Below are 27,937 nucleotides of genomic sequence, written 5' to 3'. Positions count from 1 at the left end.
AAAGAAGGACATTGTTAGGAGGTGTGTCCTTGTTAGAAGAAGTATGTCACTCTGGAGGCAGCCGTTGAGATCTTGGTTTTTTTTTTTTTTTTTTTTTTGGTTTTGGTTTTTCGAGACAGGGTTTCTCTGTGTAGCCCTGGCTGTCCTGGAGCTCACTTTGTAGACCAGGCTGGCCTAGAACTCAGAAATCCACCTGCCTCTGCCTCCCGAGTGCTGGGATTAAAGGCGTGCGCCACCACACCCGGCAGCTGAGATCTTATCTATACTCAAGCTATGCCCAGTGTAATACATACAGTCAGTCTTCTTCTGCTACCTGCAGATCAAGAATTAGAAGGCCTGCTGCCTTCTAATTCTTGATAATCTTCTAATCATGCCTGCTGCATGCTGCCGAGCTTCTCACTACGACGACAATGGACGGAACCTCCAATGGAACTGTAAGCCAGCTCCTGGCATTCTAGCTAGACTCCACCCCCATAGTTACCTGACAATAGCCAGGTACGCCCCTTCCCACAGCTACCTGTCAACAGCAAGGTAGCCCAGCCCACTATAAATGGAGCTGCTTGGCTCCTCCTCGCTCTTTTTTTTTTTAATTAATTTATTTATTATATGTAAGTACACTGTAGCTGTCTTCAGACACACCAGAAGAGGGCGTCAGATCTTGTCACGGATGGTTGTGAGCCACCATGTGGTTGCTGGGACTTGAACACTGGACCTTTGGAAGAGCAGTCGGGTACTTTTACCCACTGAGCCATCTCACCAGCCCTCCTCCTCGCTCTCTTAAGCTCTCACCTTTCTTACTCTCATCTCTAGCTCTCCTTCTCTCCCTCTCTTCCGCCCCTCTCTCCATGTAGCCATGGTCGACCCCTCTCTTTCTTTTACCTTCTCTTTTCCTGGAGATTCTGGATCCTTTCTGTACTGCACGGTTCCCTGGCAGCCCAGGAGGCATTAAGGGCTCATTTCCGAGTGCTGGGATTAAAAGCGTGCGCCCACCAAGCCCGGCTGGGAGGATGAATTCTTTTAGCCTCTCCCTAGCGGGAGGATACAAAAGAGAGCCACGAACTGCCCAGGGCTCCACTGTCCAGAGGGGGTGGGATTGGGGACAGTGTGGAGTTAACATCACCTAGTGACCAGTTGACCTGCCTTGCAGGGACTGTCAACCATTTAAGGTAGAAATTTAAGCCGGGCGGTGGTGGCACACGCCTTTAATCCCAGCACTTGGGAGGCAGAGGCAGGTGGATCTCTGAGTTCGAGGCCAGCCTGGTCTACAAAGTGAGTTCCAGGACAGCCAAGACTATACAGAGAAACCCTGTCTCGAAAAACCAAAAAAAAAAAAGAAATTTAAACTTACCTGACTGAGGATCCCCTTATTTGTAAACTATCAGCTGCCATCCCATGCATTGGTTTAAAAAAAAAAAAAGACTTTTGATTTGGTTTGGTTTGGTTTGATTGGCAGGATGGGTGGTTGGTTGGTTTTCTGAGACGGGGTTTCCCTGTGTAACAGCTCTGGCTATCCTGGAACTCCCTTTGTTGACCAGGCTGGCCTTGAACTCATAGAGTTCAAGCCTGCCTCTGCCTCTCAAGCCCTGCTTATTTGTTTTTTTGATTTGAGAGTTTTGCTAGATAGGCTAGGCTGGCCATGAACTTGTGGTTCTGTCCCCTCTGCTGCTCCTAGGTGCTGGTGAGGCGGGCACACACAGGAGACCGTTGAGTAATCTTGGACTCCATTTGGTTTTGGGTTACGCACCCTTTCCCCTCTAATAATCAGTCACTTGGAAGCCCAGTACCCGCACCTATGTGTACTGTGTGCACACGCCCTTCTTCAAAACCTTCTAAAAGAGAACTTAAAAACCTGGAAGAGCGTGTGTGTAGTGACATCTATAGCCCCAGCTATAAGGAAGGCTGGGGCAGGGTGTTCTCTCTCTCTCTCTCTCTCTCTCTCTCTCTCTCTCTCTCTCTCTCTCTCTCTCTGTGTGTGTGTGTGTGTGTGTGTGTGTGTGTGGTCTTAAACTACATTTGTAGATAAAGATAACTTCGACCTCTTCCTAAATGCAGAGATTAGAGGCTGCACCCAGTGAGCCTGGTATTTTGAGGCCAGCTTGGACAACACAATGAGTCCTCATCTCAAACAAAATCTTCTCACTACGACGACAATGGACGGAACCTCCAATGGAACTGTAAGCCAGCTCCTGGCATTCTAGCTAGACTCCACCCCCATAGTTACCTGACAATAGCCAGGTACGCCCCTTCCCACAGCTACCTGTCAACAGCAAGGTAGCCCAGCCCACTATAAATGGAGCTGCTTGGCTCCTCCTCGCTCTTTTTTTTTTTAATTAATTTATTTATTATATGTAAGTACACTGTAGCTGTCTTCAGACACACCAGAAGAGGGCGTCAGATCTTGTCACGGATGGTTGTGAGCCACCATGTGGTTGCTGGGACTTGAACACTGGACCTTTGGAAGAGCAGTCGGGTACTTTTACCCACTGAGCCATCTCACCAGCCCTCCTCCTCGCTCTCTTAAGCTCTCACCTTTCTTACTCTCATCTCTAGCTCTCCTTCTCTCCCTCTCTTCCGCCCCTCTCTCCATGTAGCCATGGTCGACCCCTCTCTTTCTTTTACCTTCTCTTTTCCTGGAGATTCTGGATCCTTTCTGTACTGCACGGTTCCCTGGCAGCCCAGGAGGCATTAAGGGCTCATTTCCGAGTGCTGGGATTAAAAGCGTGCGCCCACCAAGCCCGGCTGGGAGGATGAATTCTTTTAGCCTCTCCCTAGCGGGAGGATACAAAAGAGAGCCACGAACTGCCCAGGGCTCCACTGTCCAGAGGGGGTGGGATTGGGGACAGTGTGGAGTTAACATCACCTAGTGACCAGTTGACCTGCCTTGCAGGGACTGTCAACCATTTAAGGTAGAAATTTAAGCCGGGCGGTGGTGGCACACGCCTTTAATCCCAGCACTTGGGAGGCAGAGGCAGGTGGATCTCTGAGTTCGAGGCCAGCCTGGTCTACAAAGTGAGTTCCAGGACAGCCAAGACTATACAGAGAAACCCTGTCTCGAAAAACCAAAAAAAAAAAAGAAATTTAAACTTACCTGACTGAGGATCCCCTTATTTGTAAACTATCAGCTGCCATCCCATGCATTGGTTTAAAAAAAAAAAAAAGACTTTTGATTTGGTTTGGTTTGGTTTGATTGGCAGGATGGGTGGTTGGTTGGTTTTCTGAGACGGGGTTTCCCTGTGTAACAGCTCTGGCTATCCTGGAACTCCCTTTGTTGACCAGGCTGGCCTTGAACTCATAGAGTTCAAGCCTGCCTCTGCCTCTCAAGCCCTGCTTATTTGTTTTTTTGATTTGAGAGTTTTGCTAGATAGGCTAGGCTGGCCATGAACTTGTGGTTCTGTCCCCTCTGCTGCTCCTAGGTGCTGGTGAGGCGGGCACACACAGGAGACCGTTGAGTAATCTTGGACTCCATTTGGTTTTGGGTTACGCACCCTTTCCCCTCTAATAATCAGTCACTTGGAAGCCCAGTACCCGCACCTATGTGTACTGTGTGCACACGCCCTTCTTCAAAACCTTCTAAAAGAGAACTTAAAAACCTGGAAGAGCGTGTGTGTAGTGACATCTATAGCCCCAGCTATAAGGAAGGCTGGGGCAGGGTGTTCTCTCTCTCTCTCTCTCTCTCTCTCTCTCTCTCTCTCTCTCTCTCTCTGTGTGTGTGTGTGTGTGTGTGTGTGTGTGTGTGGTCTTAAACTACATTTGTAGATAAAGATAACTTCGACCTCTTCCTAAATGCAGAGATTAGAGGCTGCACCCAGTGAGCCTGGTATTTTGAGGCCAGCTTGGACAACACAATGAGTCCTCATCTCAAACAAAATCAAAATGTAGACAAAGGAGTTTGCACTGGATGACTGGACATAGAGGACAAACACCTGTAGTCCCGGGACTGGGAATTGAAGGCAGGAGGATCAGGAGTTCAAGGTCATACTGGTTTCAGAGCAAGTTCAAAGGCTAGCCTGGGCTGGAAGAGATCCTATCTCAAAACAAACAAACAAACAAAAAAAAAAAAAAATCAAAGGATTTTGAAAGTTCTCATGGGAAAGAAATGGTAAGCGTTTGCTTAGCTTGCCTTGATTTGAACATTACGCCAACTCTGTGCACAAAATGATGGCCTGTAAAAGTGTGCACTTGTGTGCTGACTTGGCAAGCAGACTACATAAAGCTCAGGTTCTGAAGGAAAAGAATGAGTGTTTGCTGCGACCTTGTCATGGGGCAGTTAAACCCTGCCACACCTCCACTGCCACCTCTTTCCCTGGGGACTTTGAATGTGAGCACCTAAGGAAAGCTGAAATTAGCAAGGGCCTGACTGAATAGCTGCAGGCTCCAAAGGACAGGGAAACTCAGAGGCAGGCAAAGGAATTCGGCTGTATTTTGGTTTTGACATGTTCTTAGCTTTGTAGCCCAGGCTGGCCTTGAACTGTCAATCCTCCTCCTTCTCCCTAGAGACCTGGGAACACAGACAATGAAGATGCAGGGTGGGGGTGGAGGGGCTGCCTAAGGCTATGCAGCCAGTAAAGACAATTGAGATTTGAACCCAGTCCTCGCCTCCATTACTAACATTAACTAACACTTAGATTCTTCTAGCCTTCATCCTAGCATTGTCTGCAGACAGCTAACATTTTTATGACAACACCCACCTCCAGGAATCAAAATGAGATAATCTCTCTAGGGAGTGAAGCAGAGAACACTCTCTAAGGGCTGGGGGTGGGATGCCAGCTGCCTCCCATCTCTACAGGGGATCCTAGAGCATTTGGGAAACTCACAACATGTTTTTGTTGATTAGCTCTGTGATACACCGGGAGCACCCCTTGTGAACACCCCAGAGCTGAGCTGGCAGGTACCACACCACTGTTAGCATCCCCCCTTCTCCTCACTGTACACTTCTTGATCCCCTCATCTTCCTATACCTCTCTCCACCGGAGAGTGTTGGGGACCCAGAAACAGCTGGGACCGTAGCTCAGGAAGTAGAGTGCTTGCTTAGCATTTACCAAACGTGGATTCAAAGCCCAGTACCTTATAAACCAGGCATGTGGCGTACTTTCCTAATTCCAGAACTGAATGCAGGGGCATTAGAAGTTCCAGATCATTCTCGGCTACATGAGTTCAAGGCCAGCCTGGGCTACATGAGACCCTGTCTCAGTAAAATAAAATAATAAATAGATATTCATCTTTTAAAAAGCACTAAGTCTCAGCCAGGCATGGTGGAACACAGCTTTAATCCCAGTGCTTGGGAGGCAGAGACGGGCAGATCTCTGTGAGTTTGAGGCCAGCTTGGTCTACAGAGCTAGTTCCAGGCTACTGTAATTGCAGGGAAATGTTAGTGATCCCCCAACAAACAGACAGAAGCTGATCTGATGCAACTCATAGCAGAGTCTTTATTCTATTCGAGCAAGCTGGGGCCCCTCCAATGCTCCACTGTCACACAAGATGGTTGGGGGTGAGGGGAGGAAACCCTGAATATCTCTCAGGGCAAGACTTTATAGTAAGCAGAAAGCAGGGAGTACATGTACAAGTATCTAATTGGAAAGCTACTGTGGCCTTTAACATAATTGACTGGTGTTGGGCCATATCATAAACTTAATTTCTGCTCCCTTCTACATTGGTGGTTGTTAGGCTAGGGATAGGCTTGTAACCCAGGGGTGCAGATCTGTTGGAGTAATAACCTGGAGATGCTGGTCTTGTTGGAGATTGGCCTAGAGACTGGAGCTAGGCTCGAGTTTTGTTGGGGGACAACTTGGAAACTAATGCTAGGTACCAGTTTGTTAGTTTATCTGAGTTCAAACTTAGGTCAGGTTCTCTAAAATGGAGTTTGAACTTAAAAGATTTGGCCTCTCACTACACAAAGAACAAACAAAACAAAACAACAACATAATTAATAATAATAACAACAGCACTGAATCTCAACATTTCATGTCTTCTGCCTCATTTCCCAACCTACTGCAGACGTCCATGCCGACCTAGAGACACCTTTTCTGATTGCTAACTCTGTGTGCCTTGGCCAGCCACTGCTGTCCTTTTGTGCACAGAGAAGCTGGCCGTGTTCATTCTGCCAAGGAGGCTCCTGTAGCCCAGTCCTCCCCGTGGCTTTGGAAATCCTTGCTTGGTACCAAAAGCCCAAAAGCTGAGGACAAGAAAGCTTTGTTCATTCCAGACACACACTCCCCCCCCCCCGCCCCCCAACAGCCACCCAGGCTCTTCCAGTTGGATAGACCCTCGCACCCGACCACTGCGCCCAGAAGTCCGCCAGCCTCTATTTCCTGCTGCCCTTGGCCCCTTGCCTTTGGCCATGAGCAGGGAGAGCAAGCCCCTGCCAGATTCCCAGACATGTGTCTTCCAGCAGCTAGGCTAAGGAGACCCAGAATCAGTCTGTAGCATGCACGTCCTGAGGTGACATTGGAGCAAACTGCTGGAGTCCCTAAAATGACGAACCACGACCACCCCTGAGGTCCTCTGAGCCTCACATTCCACTCTCTGTGGCTTTCTGCAGCAGGGAAATGGGAACATTGCAGGATGGGCTAGCTCCTCCAGAAAGAACACTTCCCTCTGTGGGTGGCCATGAGTACCCAGACTGTTTAATACATTTTATATCAAATATCAAAAACAGGGCTGCAGATCCTACCTGGTTGCTTCGCTGTGCTAAGACCTATGTATGCAGTCTTAGCTGAGCACGAGGTTCAGAGAAGATATTTCAAAAATGGCAGAATAATCATTAATGGTGGCACTCACTCCCACTGTGCCCAGCCAGCTTGCACTCGACCGAGCAGCTGCCTGGCATATCCATTCCTCTAGTTCTTTCCATTGACGTCCACCTCCCATTCCAATGTCAGCGCTCCTTTCTGAAGAATGCTGCAGGAGGCCCTTCCTTGAAGTGGCTAGTTACTATTGTCCTGTAAGCATTCCTTGGAATGTTTGGAGTGACTTCTGCGGGTGACGGAGCAGAAACACTGCTCTTCTGCCAGCTAGATGGAGTGATTCCTGTCATTCTAGTTTTGCTGGGTTTTGTAAGAAAACAAGCAAAAATTTTCTACCATTAGCAATGTTTTGTCTCTCACCTCTTCTTGGGGCCGAGGGAGATGGCTCAGTGGTTAAGAGCGCTTGCTGCTCTTGCAGAGGACCTGGGTTCAGTTCCTAGCATCCATATCTAGTTCCAGGGAATATAATACCCTCTTCCCTCTTCTGACATTCCTGACCCTTGCATGCACAGGCTGACACACACACACACACAAAGACAGACACACAGACGCACACACACACACACATAAGACAGAGAAAAGGTAGGTAGTACACAGAGAAGGTATTTTTCATACTATCAAGATATGTAAAGAAGAAAAGGAAAAGTAGAAAACGGTATTTGAAAGGCCAGTGAAGCCCAGTTGCCAATAAACAGTATATAAATAAAACCCACAACAGGGTATCCTATTCCATCATCAAACTATCAAAACTTAAATAACCAGTGTTGGAGAATGCCCCTGGCCTCAGGGCCCTCCTAAACTGATGGCTCCTAAGAATGACTGCCTGCAGCGCCATCCTTACAGAGAGACAAAATGATAAAGGCCTACCTCAATGATAGCTCTTAAAAAAAACAAAAACAAAACAAAACAAAACACCAGGCATAGTGTAGCACATGCCTTTTAACCGGGCACATGGGAGGCAGAGGCAGGTGGATTTTTGAGTTCCAGGCCTCCTGGCCTACTTAGAGAGTTCCAGGCCATACTGATCCTGTCTCTAATCAAACAAAAAATATCTCCACTCAGACATAACATACCTGTGGAATGTACACACACACACACACACACACACACACACACTCACTCACAAGATGAAGATTGAGGCATCCCTGGCTCTCTAGGCCAATGCCACCTCTGTCTTGTGATGCTCCAATAGAACAAGGGGGCAAGAATTGGGAAAGAAGGAAAATGTATGGAAGTCAGGGCTCAGACGAAGCCTATACATCCAACCATGGGAGGCAAATGCCCACAAAAACCGCTGGGAAGAGTGCGCCCTCTAGTGGAGGGCGAGAAAACACTCTTCCTTACTGGCCTGGTACAGTGGCGTCTCTGAGAAATCAAACATTAAAATATTGATTGGCAAATTCCCCTTCAGCCTCTGGCGCTAGGAACTGCATATTAGTTCAACATGTGTCCTCTGCTGGAGAGGTGGCTCCGTGGATAAGAGCCCCTGCTGCTCTTCCAGAGGACTGCGTCTCGTTCTCAGAGCCTATATAAGGTGCCTCCCAACTGACTCCAGCTCGGCGAGCTGGTGAATCCTACTCCCTCTTCTGACACCTGCTGTCAACCTCACAAACGCAGCACACACTCACAAGACTCCTACATATAAATAAAAATACATATATACTTTTTAAAATGGGATTTTGTAGTGTGGAAAGCCAATCACAACATGTCTATTAGTTTTGGACTAATAATAGAGGACACCCTGGATAAATAGTGATGTGTGCATCTGTTCCTGGGGGCTTTTGCAGCTCTTGCTTTTTAGTTTTATTTGTTTGTTTGTTTAATTAGTTAATTAATTATTGTTAATTTAATTTTATTTTTCGTGCATTGGTGTATTGCCTGCGTGTATTCCTATCACCATGGGCACAGAACCCTCAGAAGCCACAAGAGGGCATTCCTTGGGACTGGAGTTAGAGACTCTTGTGAGCTGCCATGCCCTCTGTGCTAAGCAACTAATCCATCTCTTTCTTCTGCTCTTCAGAGGAGTCCAATGGATGCAGTTTCACTCATCTCAAGCTGTTCATGGCCTCACAAGAGCTAGCGATATAACTGAGGTAAATGGAAATGGAAAAACAAAATATCTGACATTCTAGATATGTCTGAATGTATACTAAATAGATGCAGAATTTGTGGACAGAGACTAGGAAGCAGACCCTAAGCTGCAGGGACTATGGTGGTGGAGAAGGGACAGCGAGTGACAGAGGGTGTTCATGGTTTACATAATGTACTTCATCACTTTGCTTTTTATAATTAATTTTTTGAAGCTGAATCTTATTATGTAGCTCTGGCTGGCTTGGAACATGTTACATAGACCCACATTGAACTCACAGAAACCCACCTGCCTCTGCCTTCCAAGTGCTACCAAATTGATTTATTTTTATTTAAAGATTTATTGATTTTATGTATGTGATTACACTGTAGCTGTCTTCAGACACACCAGAAGAGGGCATCAGATCTCATTACAGATGGTTGTGAGCCACCATGTGGTTGCTGGGCTTTGAACTCAGGACCTTTGGAAGAGCAGTGAGTGTTCTTAACTGCTGAGCCATCTCTCCAGCTCCAATTGATTTATTTTTTAATTTAATTACTTTTATGTGCGTGTATGTGTGTATATGTGTGGTGTGTACGTGTGTGTATGTGTGTGTGTGTGTGTGTGTGTGTGTGTGTGTGTGTGTGCACTACATGGTACTTATGAAGGTCAGAGCTATCCCCAACATGGGTGCAAACACAGACCAGCAGGCATCTTTACCCACCGAGCATGGGCCCATACTCTGTGATTTCACAAAGATGAGTATCCTATTGCATACGTTATTCATTTATTCACTTATTAATTTATTTATGTAACTAGGTCTAACCTTCACCTCATACACTCCTCCCTACACCTTCTGAGTTCTGGGTTACAGATATGTACCACCAGTGCCAGGTTTTGTGTTGTCTTATTTTAAATTCAAATAATTAAGTAGCTCACTGGCTCTAAGCGGCACAAATCCTTGTGGATTTAGGTTTCGTTTTGTTCTACAATCTCATGCCTGGCTAAGCTAAATCAGAACGCCCTATCATGTATAGCCAATTCTTGGCATTACTGAGAAAAATCCTTCCTCTGAAACCAGCTCATCTGGGCATCCTAATCCTCTTGGGGGCGGGGTGTGTGTGTGTGTGTGTGTGTGTGTGTGTGTTGCTTTTTAAGAATTAGATCCAAGTCTTGGTGGCAGACTCCTAGTTTGGATTTCTGTGTCAGAGCCCACGGCCTACAGGCGAGGGGGAGCCGAGGAGGAAAAGCTACTGATGAATACAGAGCCCTTGCTGTGTGCACCAGCTGCACAGCTGACCCAGCATGCTGATGCTGCAGACACTGGGGAGAAGGACTAGCACGTAAGAGCACTCACTGCTCTTGCAGGGCACCCAGGTTTGGTTTCTAGCACTCACATTAAGGGTGGTTACAACTGCCTGTAACTCCAGGTCCAGGGTATCCAACTCCCTCTGTGGGAGTCTGTACCGTTCAGACACAGACGTGTAATTTAACAGCCGTGACCCTCAGACAGTCTCTTGAGCCCAGATTGACGTACAGTGAAACTATTCGCCCATGCTTGGCCACAAAGGTGTTTGGCCTGAAGCTAGGCACTCTGGGAGTGGGCTGGCTCGGCAGATTCATTAGCATCACTGTACTTGGTTTCTTGGTTTTTTTTGTTTTGTTTTGTTTTGTTTGTTTTTGTTTTTTTTTGTAGACCAGGCTGGCCTCGAACTCAGAAATTCGCTTGCCTCTGCCTCCCAAGTGCTGGGATTAAAGGCAAGCGCCACCACACCTGGCCACTGTACTTGCTTTATCGTTTGTTTTTACACTTGTTGGATGGATGTGTTCCCCAAGGGAAGTGTCAGCAGTGTTCAGACTACAGGAAGTCTGGGATGGCTTGAAGTTCACTGGGGAAAAAAACAAAAACAAAAACAAAACAAAACAGCTCAATCTTAAGTAAAAGACACAAACCTTCCCTACCTCCATCCCACCCTTCCCCAACAGCTCGCTTAGCATGGGAACAGAACTCAGCATAGAGTATGTTGTTATCTAAAAGTTTGCTGGCAGAGGCAGCAGAATTAGATTTGAACCCTGACTCCATATCATCCAACTGTATGGCCACCAGCGAGTTTCTTTAACCTCTCTGATTCTCATCCTCGTGATCTTTGGAATGGGTGTGATGATAGGCCCCTGTGACTACCCCTGAGGATCGGAGGTAGTATGGCAGATGCGACTCCTCATGGCTTAGCTCCTGTTTATGGCGTGATGACTGCTCAGTATGTGAATTCCTTAAAGACTAGATACCTATGTGAATATGTGGCTTATTTCCATTCTCACCTTTCCTAGAGACTACCAAATGTTAAGTCTCAAACCCTGGGACAAATGGCTGAGGTGCCTATTTAATATCAAAGAGGGCTTGGCCCCCAGGTTCTCCCACCATCCCTCAGTCTCACTCTCCACCTACTCCAGGGTGTGGCTGGCATACCCTATCTTCTACCCCCATCTCCTAATCTCTAGCCCAGCTTCAGGGCTGCCCTTCCTCTTCCCCACATAATCCAGCCATGTTGGTTACCCTCCACTTTTTGCCTTTTGTCCTCCTGGCTGCTGTAACTGGCTTCTCTCTTTCCCTTCTTTCTTCCTCTCCCCACTCCTCACATGGTGCAGAGTTATGTCTGCTTTGGACTCTCCCAGACATCTCTGCTTCTGGCTGTGTTCTCTCTTCTAGCTACAATAGACTCTCACCTTCACCATACCTATGAGTAGTCATGTCCCCCTTTTAATTTATTTTTTCACTTACCAAACACTGGCTAGTGCAGGGCTAGCACACTTGCTAACTGCTCTGACTTCAATTTACTGGGTCTCTGGGCCATTCCTTGCTTTTTTAAAAATAGTTTTGTTTCTTTTGTTTTGTTTTGAGACAGGGTCTCACTATGTAGCCCTGGCTGTCCTGGAACTTGCTGTGTAGACCAAGCTGGCCTCAGATTCACAGAGATCCTCCTGCCTCTGCCTCCCAATTGCTGGGATTAAAGACCTGCCCCGCCCCCCCGCCCTCCCCCCCCACCATGTCGCTAATATCTCTTGCTTTTAAACTGCTTTGAAGATGTAACTCGTAAGTAACTGATAAAGATGCAAAATAACTTCTCTTTAGATTTGTAAATTCTGCCCGTGGTAGGTTCACTTTACTGCTGGATCCGCTGCTCACTGTGTGGGGAAAGCCAGGCGTCCTCAATTGCACAGACAGGTGAATATCCTGGGTCTGGGCAGCGGCTTGGACAGCCTGTAGCATCTCACGGTTTTTTGTTTGTTTGTTTGTTTGTTTTTTTGTTTTTTTCTCTTTGGGAAGGAGTTAAATGGGCTTTATCAGTGGGTTTCTGCAGAGGGCAGACCCTAAGCCTTCAGTTCCCTCTATGCGGTCTCATTAGCTTCAGAGGCAGGCAGAGGACTTAGTCCGGGATTCAGAACTTGTGCCAGCCTGGGAGGAATACAGAGGAAGGTTCTCATTCCTGGGCTCAATCTGGCTGTCTATGAAATGGGCTCAGAAGCAGAGCCTGGAGCCTTCTTCCCCACTTAGGTGCCTGGTCCCGAAGGGCAGGGGTAGGTGGGACGCTGGATGGGAGGCCCTGACAGAGCTGTTGCCTTTGGGATGGGATCCCGGGCTGCGCCTTCTTGCAGGGCACGGTGGGGCTTCTAGAGGGGGCGGGCGGGTTCTCTAGCGCCAGAAACCCGGAGCCGCCCAGGAATTTTGGCTCGGACTGCATTTCCTCGGGCCGGGCGGGCGTGATCCCCGGGAGGCGACTACGGACAAACTGCTTCACTCGGTGGCTCCGGTGGCTACGTACCATGCAGGCGCTGCTCTGCGCGCTAGCCGGGCTCGCCCTGCTCCGTGCCGGGACGGGCGAATGGGGCCAAGGTCCCAGGGACACCCCCGGACGGCGAGGTAAGAATGAGAGAGGAGCCGGAGACAGAGACACCGGGAAAAGAGGAGGGAACAGAGATGGAGAAAGAATCAGAGACATCGAAGGACAGAAAAGGGGAAAGATGAGTAAGAGAGCTTTCGAGATAAACGCATGTGGGTGAGGAGAGCAAGAGGAGGGAGTTTGAGAAAAGCACAAACAAGGAAAGAAATAGGAATGGCAGGACCCACCGAGGAAATAAAAATTTGGGGAAAGGAATGTGGCAACCGGATGTCTAGAGAGGGCGGAGGTTCAGCTGCAGGGTGTGGCCGCCCTCCCGCCAGAGCGTCCAGAGGAAGGTTCCAAAGGGCATCCTATTGGAAGGGGAGCCTGAAGGGTCAACGGTCCAGGTAGGGCCAGCACCACCACTGTGGAGACAGACAGAAAAAAGGTACAGTCTCACCTGCCTGGAGGCCTGAGGAGTCTGTAGTGAGCTGAGGAGGCCATCCTTCAGGTGCCCAGACCGGCTGAAGAACTATGGCTGTCTAGGTGAGGAGTGAGCGCAGGCTGTGTTGAGGCAGACCCAACACCAAGCCCCAGGCCTCTCGCTCTCTCGGGTTCTTGTTCCAGACAGGCAGAAATGCCTGGCACCAAGACTAAAGCTCTGGTTGCTTTTCAGGGCCCACAGAGAGAGGGGAGATTAACCCAGATCATTAAAGGAGTCCCTGTGGGGTGAATCGCTTTTCATCTCACAGGCTGACTTCAGGGAGCATAAGAAAGGACGCGCCCACCAGTGAATGCACAACACTAGTTCTTTCAGACCATCTAGCCTCAGTTTCCCTATCTGCTTTTATTTGTTTGGTTTTGGTTTTTTTCGAGACAGGGTTTCTCTGTATAGCCCTGGCTGTCCTGGAGCTCACTTTGTAGACCAGGCTGGCCTCGAACTCAGAAATCCGCCTGCCTCTGCCTCTGCCTCCCGAGTGCTGGGATTAAAGGCGTGCGCCACCACACCCGGCTCCCTATCTGTTAAGGAGTGACTGGCATTCTGTCTAGCCCAAAGTCAGCTCACAAGGCGCCGTCCTCCCTTTTCCTTCCCTTTGAGATCCTCCTCTAAGTTCTGTTTGGGCTACAGAGGTGGCGACCAGAGCTCAGCTGGAGCCTCCCCCCTGCTCCGTCTCCCTCCCCACCAGACAGAAGTAGTCAGGTAGTCCTGCCTTCCCTGCATCCTGGCCCCAAAAGTCACTTTCCTGCCCCTCCGACATTTAATTTGTTTGATCCAAGCAAGATTACATGACTGGTTAAATTTGGCTGACATGTCTGCTGTTAAAATATGTAATCTCTCTTTATTCTTCCTTTCATTTTTTTTTTCTTGAAATCAGTTGTTGAGAAAAGTTTTGCAGGTGGGTGGTGGTGCTCGCCTTTAATCCCAGCATTTGGGAGATGGAAGCAAGCAGATCTCTGAGTTTAAGGCCAGCTTCGTCTATATAGTGAATTCCAGGACAACCAGGGCTACCATAGAGAAACTCTGTTGAAACAACAACAACAACCACCACAACCACTCACGGGTACAGTTAATTTACTTAATGTGTGTGTGTGTGTGTGTGTGTGTGTGTGTGTGTGTGTGTGTGTGAGAGAGAGAGAGAGAGAGAGAGAGAGAGAGAGAGAGAGGTGTAGGTTTTGCTGATTGATTCCTGGGTGTCATTCAACTGTTTTCTCTCTCTCTCTCTCTCTCTCTCTCTCTCTCTCTCTCTCTCTCTCTCTCTCTGTGTGTGTGTGTGTGTTGTCTAAAAAAATGATGGCTATTTATAGAAGCTTAATCTAATCCCAGTTAGATTTTTTTCTTTGCAAAGAAATTACTTTCTACATAGTATTTATATATTTGGTATATATTTGGTTTTTCAAAACGGAGTCTCTCAGTGTAGCCTTGGCTGTCCTGGAACTCACCGAGCTCAGCCTCCCTCTGCCTCCTGAATATCGGGACCATGCCTGGCTATTTTTAATATATGTTTTAAAGAACAAGGTCTCTTGTAGCTCAGTCTGGTGCTGAACTTACCACGTAGACATGGGTAACTTTGAACTTCTGGTCCTCCTGCCTCTACCTTCCAAGTGCCTCGATTAAAGATGTATACTACCATTTCTGTTTTTAGGTTGTGCTGAGGGCAAACCTGAGGCCTCAAAATTTCAAAGCAAGCATTCTGCCAACTGAGTTACATCCCCAGGCCATCTTTATTATTTTTAACTGAATGTCTTTGATTTCTGCTAAGGATAGACTTTTTTTCTTCAAAAGTGTAGTAGTCATTTGTGTGCTTCTTGTAATTTGTTTATTATTGTGCTCAGAGTTGCACAGTGGGAGTGAGGAAGTCAGGGAACAGCTCTGTGGAGTTGGCTCTCTTTTTCCACCTTTATGTGTGTTCTGAGGATAGAGTTCTGGTCTCTGGGTTTGTGCAGTTGGGTAATTGTTATCCAATGAGTGGTCTTAGCAACCCCCTCATACAGGACTATTCAGAGGCCAACCTCAGCTCAGTTCCTGTTTCCATTGTCAGAAGACTCTTCCATGTCTTCTTATTTATTTGTTTGTTTGTTTACTTGTGTACTTTTTTTTGAGGCAGGATTTCTTTGTGTAGTTTTGGCTGTCCTTGAACTGGCTCTGTAGACCAGACTGGCTTAGAACTCAGGAGGATCCACCTGCCTCTGCCTCCCCAGTGCTGTGACCAAGGCATGTATCATTACTGCCTGACTCCCTTACTTTTTTTTTTAAGATTTATTTATTTTATGTATGTGAGTACACTGTAGTTGTATAGATGGTTGTGAGCCTTCATGTGATTGTTGGGAATTGAATTTTAGGACCTCTGCTCGCTCTGGTTGGCCCCACTAGCTCCAGTTAACTCTGCTCACTCAGTCCCAAAGATTTATTTATTATTATATATAAATACACTGTCTTCAGACACACCAGAAGAGGGCGTCAGATCTCATTACAGGTGGTTGTGAGCCACCATGTGGTTGCTGGGATTTGAACTCAGGGCCTTCAGAAGAGCAGTCAGTGTGCACTTACCCGCTGAGCCATCTCGCCAGCCCTCCCTTACTTTTTATAATTGAAAAATTGTCTGTCTGTCTGTCTGTATGCATGCATGTATGCCTGTGTGAATTCATGTGCACTGTTAATAGATTAGTCTAATGTAATTATACTATAATTAAGTATTAATTCATAAGCAGTCTTGTTTCATTTATAATTTCACATCTTTTGTCATCCCTGGATTATTTTAAAGGAAATTCCAACACTCTGGGGGTTTTTTTGTTTTGTTTTGTTTTGTTTATTTATTTTATTTATAGGAGTACACTGTAGCTATCTTCAGACACACCAGAAGAGGGCATCAGATCCCATTACAGATGGTAGTGAGCCACCATGTGGTTGCTGGGAATTGAACTCAGGACCTCTGGAAGAGTAGTCGGTGCTCTTAACCGCTGAGCCATCTCTCCAGCCCCCATCACTCTGTTTTTTCAGTTCTTATTGTTTGGCAGTCTCATACATAGGCAAGTGCCCTCAGAGACCAGAGGGCATAGTATCCCCTGGAACTGGAGATACATTGCTGAGTCCTCCAGAAGAGCAATAAACCTGACAGGTGAGCCTTCTCTTCAGCCCTGGGTCTCCTCTGTCATTTTAAAACTCTGTTTGATCTACATGGGTGTTTTGCCTGCATGTACGTCTGTGCACCATATACATGCCTGGGGCTCAGGAGAAGATGCCTTAGAATTGGAGTCACAGATGGCTGTGAGCCACCATGAGGGTGCTGGGTATTGAACCCAGGTCCTCTGGAAGATCCAGTGCTCTTAACCATGAGCTATCTCTCTCTCTTCTTGTAAGCAAGTAGAATCATCCTCACCAACACCTCTGGATTATAGCATTTTCTACTACACACACACACACACACACACACACACACACACACACACACACATAGTGAGGCCAAACCAACATGGAAGATAGAGACAAAAACAGAAAGGTAAGAAAGGTATTTTGTTGCCCATACCACCTCTGTGTTTCCTCCCATTTTACAGATGGTAGAAGAAAAAGTGGCCTTCATTTCAAAGTAAGAGTACTGGGGATGCAGGAAACGATATCAAGGTAGATTATTTTTTGACCCTATAAAGTCAGGTGTCAGGCTACAGAAACGATAAAAGTGGCTGACACGACATTTGGCACAGTTTTTGTATATTCCTAACCATATTTTCCTGCCCCATGAATCCTCATCAGCTAAGTTCTTTAGGGATGTGCAGTCTTCCTGGTGTCTAGCATTGCCCCCTCCAAACTCCCCAACCTATTCTTTCAGAATGCAAACCAAGCCCTATCTGATGTTCAAGATGAACCTGGAGTTCAAGATGCCCTCCTTTGCAGGAGCTCAGTCACACAGCCTACTCTCTGTAACTTTTCAAGTCTAAAATAAACTAAAAATCACTCAGGAAGCAGGCACCAACTGCTGGCTAGGGAAGACAGGAGTGAGTGTGTGTGTGTGTGTGTGTATGTGTGTGTGTGTGTGTGTGTGTGCTCACTCCATCAGCACTGAATTCTAAAGGCCCTGAAAATGAGACAATGATTTATTTCTTACAAAGGGAGAGAGTGAAGACCCCCAAGATAGACAAGTTTACTTTACACAGCCATACCACCAAAAGGGACAGTGTCAGACAGTTGATTCCAATCCTGTCACCACCACCTTCTTGCTGTGTAATCTTATGTACATAACTTAAACTTTTGATTTCGTAAAACAACAACAATAATAATTTTGGGTTTTGTTTTGTTTTTGAGAAAAATTATTATTTTTATTTATTTATCCATCCAACACAGGGTTTCTCTGTGTAGCCCTGGCTATCCTGGAACTCAGTATGTAGACCAGGCTGGTCTCAAACTCCCAGAGATCTGCCTGCCTCTGCCTCCTGAGTGCTGGGAATAAAGGTGTGTGCCACCATCTCTGGCTGAGAGAAATTCTTGCTGTGTATCCCAGGCTGGCCTTGCACTTGTAGTTCTCCTGCCTCAGCCTCTCTGGTGCTGGGATTACAGGAATACCCCATATTCAGTATAAAAACAATCTTTCTAAGGTAGAGGAGTGTGTAACCTGCCATTTGGAAGGCTGAGGTATCAGGATTGAGAAAGAAAGGAAAAGGAAGGGAAGAAAGAAAAGAAGTGACTTTGTTTATTTAAATGGTCAACCTGACAACATACATAAAGATATGTTATACAGATTGAGCAGGTTATATTTAGGAATGTATAAGTATATGCAAGTATGTATGTAGTAAAAATTAATGGGAAAAGGCCATGAATTTAAAAGAGATCAAGGAGAAGTTTATGAGAAAGTGTGGAAGGAGGGAAGAGGGAGAAGATAAAACAGGAAAAGAACTAGAATTCAATGACTGACACATAGCCACATACATGTTCAGCAAGAAACTCAACATGATAAAGGACCACAAAGCAATAGAACTTAGAAGACAGAAGTAGCAAGAGCCAGGACCCAACAAATGGAACTGGCCTGTAGCAGATCATCCAGTCAGTTCAGGGCTGCCCCTACATCCTTGCTGAAGAAGACCCTCTGTAGGGTGGCACCTCCTGATTTCTGCATAGATTTGGCCCTAGAGAGATGTCCTTCTATCCTGAGACCTGATCCAAACAATCTACATTGAGCCTTAGACTCCACGGGAGAGGCAGAGCAAGGGACTCCCTGACCCACCTGCTGCATCATTCTGAGCCTGTATCTGCTCAATGCCCCATCCTAGTTTGTTCCTTTACTGTAATGAACACTGTAACCGAATGCAATTTGGGAGAAAAAGGCTTATTTCATCTTACAGTCCATTAAGGGAAGCCAGGACAGGAATTCAAGGCAGGTATCTGGGGTAGTAACTGAAGCAGAGGCTGTAAAGGACTGCTGCTCACTGGCTTGTTCTCCGTGGCTTAGTTAGAATGCTTCCTTCCTTCCTTCCTTCCTTCCTTCCTTCCTTCCTTCCTTCCTTCCTTCCTTCCTTCCTTCCTTCTTATTTTCTTAAGATTTTGTTTATTTATTTTATGTGAGTACACTGTCGCTGTCTTCAGACACACCAGAAGAGGCCATCAGATTCCATTGCAGGTGGTTGTGAGCCACCATGTGATTACTGGGAATTGAACTCAGGACCTTTGGAACAGAAGTCAGTGCTTTTAACCACTGAGCCATCTCTTCAGCCCCTAGAATGCTTTCTTACACAACTCAGGACCACCTGCCCGAGGAGGGGGAGGCATAGAGTGCCAAACCCTCACATATTGAGTCATTAGTCAAAAAAAAAAAAAAAAAAAATGTCGGTCGGCCTTGCCCACAGGCTTTTCTGAAAGGCTCAGTTCCTCTGCAGAAGTTCCTTCTCAATAGGTGACTCTACTTTGTACTAAGTTGACAGACTAACCACCCTAGCTGCTTTGTGGCATCCACCCTCTTCAGGTACAGGATCATGGCAACCCTGCACAGGAGATGGGGCAAGGCAGGCAGACAGACCTTTCAGTCAACACGAGGAAGCCCTTGCAAGAGCTTCCCATAGACTGTGCCTCTGACTTCCAGTTGTATGCTAGCGAGGTTTACCTCAGTGGGTTTGAGGCCTCGACATCCTGGGATTTGGGAAGGATTAGTTTATTGTAATTAGTGGTTTAAAGAGATATGAGATAGCAAGACGGGATCAGGGGGTCACATCTAGCCTCAGAGCTGCCTACCAGCCTGACCATCAGCCAGTCTAGCTTGAACGGACACATGAGGGGGAAATAGGCAGGGTGTGGTGGTTGACAGGGGCTCTTCCTTAAGGCAGCTTGACTTGCATCCATGATCCGTTCCCCAGTCAGCCATGAGTCTCAAAAATCCCCTGCTGGAGAGAGACTCAGAACAAGAGAAGGGATAGAACACGCCCCCTCCCAGCAAAAGCAAACAAAACACAAGTTTCTTGGAATGTAGCTCTCTCTGAAAGGCCTCCAGGGGCCCTTGGCCGGTCAGAGCTCCGTGCACAACTACTCATACAATCCTTTAGAATAGGATTCTGCTTCTCTGGGTTTGACCGCGTCACAAATATTTATACAAGTACTAGATGTGGTAAAGTTTATTATTCTATTGCACTGAATGTGATCAGATACCATTAACCCCAAGTGGCTGGGGTTGCTGGTAAAGACAGAGTGCAGCTTTGATGATTGCTGGGGGTACTTCCTCACGGTATGAGTCCCAGGTACACCAGGTTGGCGGGCCATATAGAGGACAGATCGGTGCCCAAACCTCTTTAGTTAAGTCAATCAGCCCAGCACCTCTCCTGGTGTCTAGGCCACCCCCATCCCAGGATGCTGCCTCATCCATGGCCACCATCCAGGGTACAAACAAGGCTTTCAAGCAGGAGTCCGGCCAGCAGAACCCCCATGCCCTAGGAAACCCATTTCTAACTGGCAGAGAAGAAAGAGGGAGGGAGTGCCCACAGCCTAGGTCCTGTGAGATTACACAGCAATCCTTTGGCCTTTCCACCATACTTGATTGATGAGCTTATGTTCTACCAGAGAGTGGGGAGTGTGTGTGTGTGTGTGTGTGTGTGTGTGTGTGTGTGTGAGAGAGAGAGAGAGAGAGAGACAGAGAGACAGAGAGACAGAGAGAAAGAGACAGAGAGACAGAGAGAGACAGAGAAAGAGAGAGACAGAAACAAACAGAGACAAAGAGAGATAGAGACACAGAGATAGTTCAGTTTTTTATTTACCCAAGGGTTGGTTGTCCATAGTTCACCCCAGCTTTTGTCCTCTGAGGCCTCAAGCCAATTCTGAAAGATATTTGTACTCCTCCATGTTATCCATCTGGGAAACAGAGCCTCAGACTAGCCCCACCCAGTTTGATAGCACGAGCTGTGGAGGCCAGAAAGCTAACAGCTGAGGGTGTAGGCTGAGAAGGGTCTTCAGGGTGTTTTCTAGGCGGAGCAATGCTGGGATTCTCTGCAGTGGAGGAGCTGGCCTTGGAGGACAGTTGTTAGGGTTGTGCTCCAAGCTTTCTGTCAGATGAGGCCTCAGCAGAGAGGCCTGGATGAGCTCAGAGCACAGCTCCATCCAGATGTGAGGGATTAGTGCTGAGTGAGGGGAGTGAGGTCACCCCAGCCTCTTCCCTGGAGGGCTTCTGGAGCCAAGTCAGGCCTCATCACAGACTCTGGAGAACAGTGGAAGAGAAGCAGAGGCGCATTGCTCAAGATACCCACAGCTGGCAGCTTCTGCTGGGTAAGGGGACCCAGCAAGGGCAGGTGATCCTCGTAGCCCAGTGCTCCTCAACCTTCCTATGCTGTGCTCCTTTAATACAGTTCCTTATGTCGTGGTGACTCCCAACCATGAAATGATCCCACTGCTACTTCCTAACTGTACTTTTGCTACTGTAACAAGTTGATGTAAATAGCTGGTAGCCATGGTATCTGATATGACCCCAAAGAACCCACAGTAACCTGGCTGAAGGCCTCCAGGCAGGGCAAACAGGGAGGGTGTTTGCAGAGTCCCCCGACAGCCGACCCTGGAGTAAGAAGAGCTCTTCCTGCTTCCTATACCTCTCTCCTGGCTGAGCGCTCAGCTGAAGCTGAAGCAAATGTGGCGTCCCCTCACTGAGGCCGGTCTGGATCTCTTCTGTCTCTCACAGCCTTCTCAGATCATGGAGCACAGCCTTCCAGCAAGTCTCTTTCTTGACCTCAGCATTTTGAATCCTATTCAGCCCATCACGGCTTCTCTTTTAGCTAACAGTTCCACCAGGTAGTAATTAACAGTGTGTCGCTGCTCTTACGAAGGAGCCCAAGTTCAGTTCCTAGCCCCTATACTGGGTGCCTCACAACTGCTTGTAACTCCAGCTGCAGAGGATCAGACGCCCTCTTCTGGCCTCTGTAGGCACTGCACTCACATGCACACATGCAGACACATACACATAATTTAAAATGACTGTCTGGGTTGGAGAGATGGCTCAGCAGTTAAGAGCACTTGTCGCTCTTGAAGAGGTTCAATTCCCAGTTCCTATAAGGAAGCGCATGACCATCTTGTTTGTAACTCCAGTTCCAGAGGATTTGATGCTCTGTTCTGACCTTCTCAGACACTGCATGCACATACGTGCAGGAAGGGACACTCACATAAAAATACACATTAAAAAAAAACCAAAAACAAACTATATACACAAAAGCAGAGGGGATGGCTGAATGCACTCCCAGGGGGAATCTTTGCTCTGCCCATCGATGCTTCTTGCTCTCCCTTCACCAGGCCCGGGTGATTTTGAAGGAAATCTAAGACTAACATTTCAGCAGTGAGAAATCCAATGTGGATCTCCCAAAGACCCATTTCTACAAATGTAGGCAGCACACCACTCAGCCTGGTTGCTTTCCTGTTGCTATGATAAAAATGCTCCAACAAAACGACTCTGGGAGAACGGTTTATGCTGGCTCACCATTCTAGGGCTCACAGCCTGCCGTGGTGGGGAAAGCATGGGGTAGGAGCATGAGCTAGCCCATCAGAGCACGTGATGAGCAGTCTAGAAGTGGGGGGTGGGGGGGAGAAGAGGAAATGTAGCCGGGCTAGTATTCAAACTCATAAGCGTTTGGGGGACATTTCATGTTTAAATCACAACACCACTCTAACATTCTCTTCCCTCCTTCAAATCAGTAGCAGCACTATTGTGTTTTAGACAGGGTTTCTAAATTCCAGTGAAGGGGAATCATGTTGCTCTTCACAGAGGGTTCTCTTAGTTAGCTCGTCATCACTATAAGAAAATACCAAAGGCAGCCTATGGAAAAGAGAGAGAAGGTTTATTTTGGCTCCTGAATGAAAAGGTTCAGTCCGTGGTCAACTGACCCCATTGCTTTTGGGTGGCTGCTGCTGTCGAGGCCGTGCATGCATCACAGTAGGTGTAAAACCACTCACCGTATCAGCCAGGAAACGGGAAAAGGAGCAAGAGACCGGGGTTCTACAATGCTCTCAGAGGGCATACCCCAATAACTTAACAACCTTCCTCCACGCCCTATCTCACAACAGTCCACACCAACTTATGGACACAGATCCCCTCCTCCACCCCACCCCAATGCCCTACTCTAGGAACCAGGCCTCTAGCATGGGCCTTCAGAGGACATTGAAGATCTGAACTGTAGCAGTGAGCATTGCTTCTGACTCGGTCCCCACACCTCCTCTCTCTTGTATCCTTCTGATTCCCCTGATCCTGGATTCCAGGGCTTCCTGTCCCTGCAGGAAGTGCATTCTTTCACTTCTGCTCCCTTCCTGTCCCTATAAGCATGGCTGTGTTTTCCAAAGCCCAAGAAAACACCCAGGACAACAGTACACAATTCTCTGGCCATGGCAAGCTGATCTCCCTCCCTCCCTTCCTAACCTCCCTCTCTCCTTTCCTCCTCCCTCCCTCCCTCTCTTCCAAGCTCCCTGAAGAAATTTCCCAGGACCCGAGTTTCCAGCTTCTGACCTCGCCTTCCCGTCATGCTGCAACACTATGTACATCATCAGGAACGGCTAGTGCTGGGCAGGAACACTCCTGGCTCTCTTTTTCACAGTGCTAACCCTTCCTGCCATTTCAGGCTCGTGGCCCTCCCTACAGTCTGAAAAACCCTCTCTTCTTTCTCCTGCTTCCCAGGGACAGGCATTTCCTAAGGGCTCAGCCACATCTAATGCCTCAGATCGACCCACTGCAGCCCAAGTTCATAAGCAGGACACTGACACTTCTGTGTTGGAGTTGGTGGTGTCAGGTTAACCTCAGTGGATAAGGAGAATCATGAGTCAAGAGTGGAGAAGGTGTATTAGTCAGGTTACCAGTTCTGTCCCTCTAGGGGACACATGACTAAGAATTAACCTATTGACATATAGAAAGTGGATTTATTAGAATGCTTATAGGCTGTGGTCCAGCTAATCCAACAATGGATGTCTGCCAACAAAAGGTCCAGAACTCTGTAGATGTTTAGTCTGGTGATGTATATTTCAGCTGGTCTTCAGTTATTCTGGATCTAATGCCGGTGATGGAATGGATCTGCCAGTGGAGCAAGAAAGCAAAGAAAGCAAGCTGCCTTCTTTTGTCTTTTTTTTTTTTTTTTGAGACAGGATTTCTCTGTGTAGCTCTGGCTGATCTGGAACTCTCTCTGTAGACCAGGCTGGCCTTAAACTCAGAAGTCTAAAGACCTCTGCCTGCCAAGCACTGGGATTAAAGGCATGCGCCACCACTGCCTGGCCTTCCAGGTCCTTCATACAGTCTGCCAACAGAAGGTAGAGCTCCTATTAAAGACAGATCTTCCTACCTTAAAATCTGGATTTATAATTAATCAATCCAAATAATTAAGATAACCCTCACAGGTGTGCCCAGCATCTTGGGTTTTAGATAATTCCAAATTAGTCAAGTGGATCACCAAGGACAGTCAGCATAGTAGATTATTAAACCTCTGATCCTCTCGCTGCAGTGTGGCTTTGGACTTGGTAAGCAGCAACTCAGACTAGTTGGTTCCCAGGGATGAGGCTGCTCAGGGTCCTCCTGGATTCTGCCTGCTACTGTCATTTCTAGCATAGATTACCATGGCTGCCACTGCTTCCCTCCAAAGCCGCATTCCTCCACATTCTCCAGGTCCCTGGATTGAAGTGCTCGATCAAGCACTTTCATCCCGAGACCCCTTCCTGGTTGACCCCCCCCCCCCATTTCTCTGCAGGCATTCCAACTCCCTGGATGGTTTGTTCAAGGAAAATATACTTCTCTCCATGTCTTTGCAAGCAGCCAAAACCTTCCCTGTCTTGACACTATAGAGCCTAGACACTGCCTCCTGGAGAGAGCCCTCCTAGGTCTGGTGACGGGAGTGGTTAGGGTGGTGGCTCATGTCTTCATCTCTGCGTGGCCGTGTGTCTCATTTCAGAATCTCCTGTCTCCTAAGCCTGGTGTTTTGCAGAACCCTCCAGTTCCACAAGGGAAGCCCCGACTCCACAGTGACAAGATTTGTTTTCCCTACAGCTGCCGAGTCCCCCAGTTCCCCTGGAGATCTAGCTGGGAGCCCAGGCTGTGACAGACACGCGGCTGTGCAAAGGCGGTTAGACATTATGGAGGAGGTAAGGAGGGCGTGGGAGGAAGGGATCATGACGCTTCGTGGCCATCTGCCAGGCCGGAAGCTTTGTGGATTACAAATGTCAGAAAACCCAGGCCAGTCCTGTTCCCCCACTGCCAGGTTAGTGACCCCATGCTCTCAGTGGGATGTTCATCTTATACAACCTACCTCCCAGGAGACGCTTTTTGCGCACAGCCTGAGACTCTTCCTTAGTTGTGTGTACTGGCTGGTTTGTGCATCAACTTGACATGAGCTGGAGTCATCAAAGAGGAAGGAGCCTCAGTTGAGACAATGCCTCCATGAGACCCAGCTATAAAGCATTTTCCCCTCAATTAGTTATCAGTGGGGAAAGGCCCAGCCCATTGAGGGTAGTGTCATCCTTGGGCTGGTGGTCATGGGTTCTATAGGTAGGTTAAGCAAGCCACGGGGAGCAAGCCAGTAAGCAGTATTCCTCCACGGCCTCTGTATCATCCCCTGCCTCCAGGTTCCTGCCCTGACTTCCTTTTGGTGATGAGCAGCAATGTGGAATTGTAAACAGAATAATCCTACCCCCACCCCCAACTTACTTGTTTTGGTCGTGGTGTTTTGTTGCAGCAATAGAAACCCTGACTAAGGCATTGGGGGGAGAGGGGGGATTCAACCATCAAAGTTCGTGATGAATCATAACTTAGGGTCCATAACTTTGTTCTGGGCAAAGTTTTATCTCCATTGCTGAAAGCATTTTGTTTTGTTTTGCTTTTTGAGACAGGGATGCTCTGGAACTCACTCTGTAGACCAGGGTGGCCTTTCTTTCTTTGTTCTCCTTAGACAGGGTTTCTCTTCTGTGTACCCAGCTGTCCTGAAACTTGCTCTGTAGACCAGGCTGGCCTCAAACTCAGAGATCCCCCCCCCCCCGCGCGCCTCCCAGTGCTGAGATTAAGGTGTGCACCGCCACTGCCAAGCCCCCAGGACATTCAAAATGAGAGAACTGACTCCTGAAGATTGTTCTCTGACCTCTCCATGCACTCCCAGTGGTGTGAGTGTGCCCCCTACCCCTGACACGTGTGCACACACACACACACACACTCACGGACAGCTCCTAAGATTGATTAATTTTTGACCTTTCTGCCCCCAACCCCCAAGACAATACTAATAATTTTTGAGTCAGTCTTTCTCTGTATCCCAAGCTGGTCTAGAATTTGTGGTCATCCTCCTGTCTCAAGATTTTGACCTTAACGACATCAACCACTAAAGTAATATATATTTTTTTTAATATTTGAATGCTATTACAGTGTAGCTGGTATCCTTATTTTTCTATTTTAATCATGAACACACAGTCCTGACATGAGGCTGGTAGGCTTTATTGGGTTGCCAGCAGGATCGGTAGCAACAAGCAGCCTTTTAAAAGTAACTCCCCTAGGAAAAACTTTAAAATCCCAAATATGTCATTTATGAAAGTTGCCACAAGGGGGCAGTGCAACAAAAGAATCCAGCCTACTCCCAAACAAAAAGGTGCTTAGGAGTCCTGTGCCAAGCCTGATACCTTTGAGTGCCAGACAGGGGGATCCTTAAAAGGGCAAAGGGAGCAAGCAGCCTGTGATGTTCTCACCTGGGGAAACGGAGCAGAGACTGGGTGGGAGCCAGGACTGGACAGCTCCCAGTTCCTTCTCCACTGAACACAGGGACTTGGGGACATCACTAAGCTAAGCTAAAGCTGGCCATCCCAACTTCTGTACTTGACTTTGCCTCACCCTCCCACTCCAGACGGTGGAGAAGACAGTGGAGCACCTGGAGGCGGAAGTGACAGGTCTGCTGGGCCTGCTGGAGGAACTGGCTTCAAACCTTCCCACAGGGCCCTTCAGCCCCAAACCTGACTTGCTTGGAGATGGTGAGTGGCTCAGATAGCAGAGGGATGTCTGCTGGACCTGTCACCTAGGGTCTCTGGCAGCAGAATGCACAGGGTATGTTATGCAGTCCTGGGCAGAGCACTCAGTTTTCAAGTATCCTGGCTTCTGGGCTCCTCCATCTATTCTCTGTCTATTCTGTTTATTCTCCATCTATTCTCCCCACCCTGGCAGCTGGGCCCTGACCCCCAACAGATGCTGAGTTCATCTCCCAGCTCCTTAAGCCCTGTGTTTGGGCTCTGCTGTCCCAAGGGAGCAGAAAGCTGGAAAGAGGCAGTCGCTGGGCACAGCAAGGGCAAGGGACTCCTTCAGCATCCTCTGCTGCTCTCTTAGGGCACCCCCTTTCCTTGCAGATGGTTTCTGACTTCCAGGGATGGTGGAGCCTGCCAGCTGAAGTCATCCCTCAGAGAACCAAGCCAGGTCTTCCTGCCTTCCTGCCCCACCTTTGTGTGAAATAAAAGCTCCGATTTGGACCCATCTGCTAGCCATGACCTCTGTTGCCGCAGCTCCAGCTCCTTCTTGCACCCTGAACCCCACACTGCTGTTCTAGCACGTGGACCTGGGTGACCTGTGCAACCGCACTTCCAACTTTCTAATTCAGAGACAGACCCTGGGAACTGACTGACAGGATGTGAGACACCAGAGGCCTAGAGTGGTAACCAAGCACAGAAGGCCCATTATGCCGCCTTGCTGCCCAGGCCACAAAACAGCAGCCACTGCCACCAAGGAGACTGTCAAAAACACAAGATCCAACTCACCCCATCAGAATCTCTGCTTTTATGTGATTCCCTGCCCTGCCCTCCTGGCAGTAAGGAGTTGTGTGTGCATTAAGAATCCTGTTCCCTGGTTGTAAATCCAAAGAGATGCATTTCCAGTTTCTTTTTTAAAAAATACACACACACACACATATGTATATATTTCAGTAAACAAAGTTCTTAATATATAAAATTCACTCGGGGGAATGGCACATCATGTAGACTGAGCTGGGATAAAGGTTTACACCCAGCGAAACTTACCATTTTAACCTGCACAAATTCTGTGGCTTCCAGCGTGCCTGAGGAGTCATCACCATTAATTCCAGGACGTTTTCAACACCCCAGAAAGAAATCTGAGCCTATACAAGAGTCACTTCCCTTCCACCTCTCCCCACACCAACACTCTAGCAACAGTGTGTGTTCCTAGACTTGCCCATGGTAGGCAGCTTCTGTGAATGGGACCACGAATCCTTCTGTATCAGGCTTTCGCCAGACAAGTCCTTAGAGCTCATCCATGTTGCAGGGAGTCACTCCTTCATATGTGCAAAAT

At 47.8% G+C, this 27,937-nt stretch overlaps 1 protein-coding gene across 1 annotated transcript; it reads left to right on the top strand.

Moving 5' to 3' along the window:
• The first annotated feature begins 12,544 nt into the window (after window positions 1-12,544).
• Window positions 12,545-27,580, top strand: Plac9b (placenta specific 9b). The gene is made up of 4 exons (NM_001270503.1): window positions 12,545-12,730; window positions 24,659-24,753; window positions 26,493-26,616; window positions 26,986-27,580. Exons 1-4 carry the CDS (start codon window positions 12,634-12,636, stop codon window positions 26,994-26,996), a joined length of 327 nt encoding a protein of 108 aa, NP_001257432.1. The 5' UTR covers window positions 12,545-12,633; the 3' UTR covers window positions 26,997-27,580.
• Window positions 27,581-27,937: the final 357 nt, after the last annotated feature.

This window comes from Mus musculus, chromosome 14 (assembly GCF_000001635.26).
Source record: "Mus musculus strain C57BL/6J chromosome 14, GRCm38.p6 C57BL/6J".
In the NCBI taxonomy this organism is placed as follows: Eukaryota; Metazoa; Chordata; class Mammalia; order Rodentia; family Muridae; genus Mus; species Mus musculus.
Note: the sequence above shows the minus strand (reverse complement) of the source record. Positions and strands in the feature narration are given on the sequence as shown.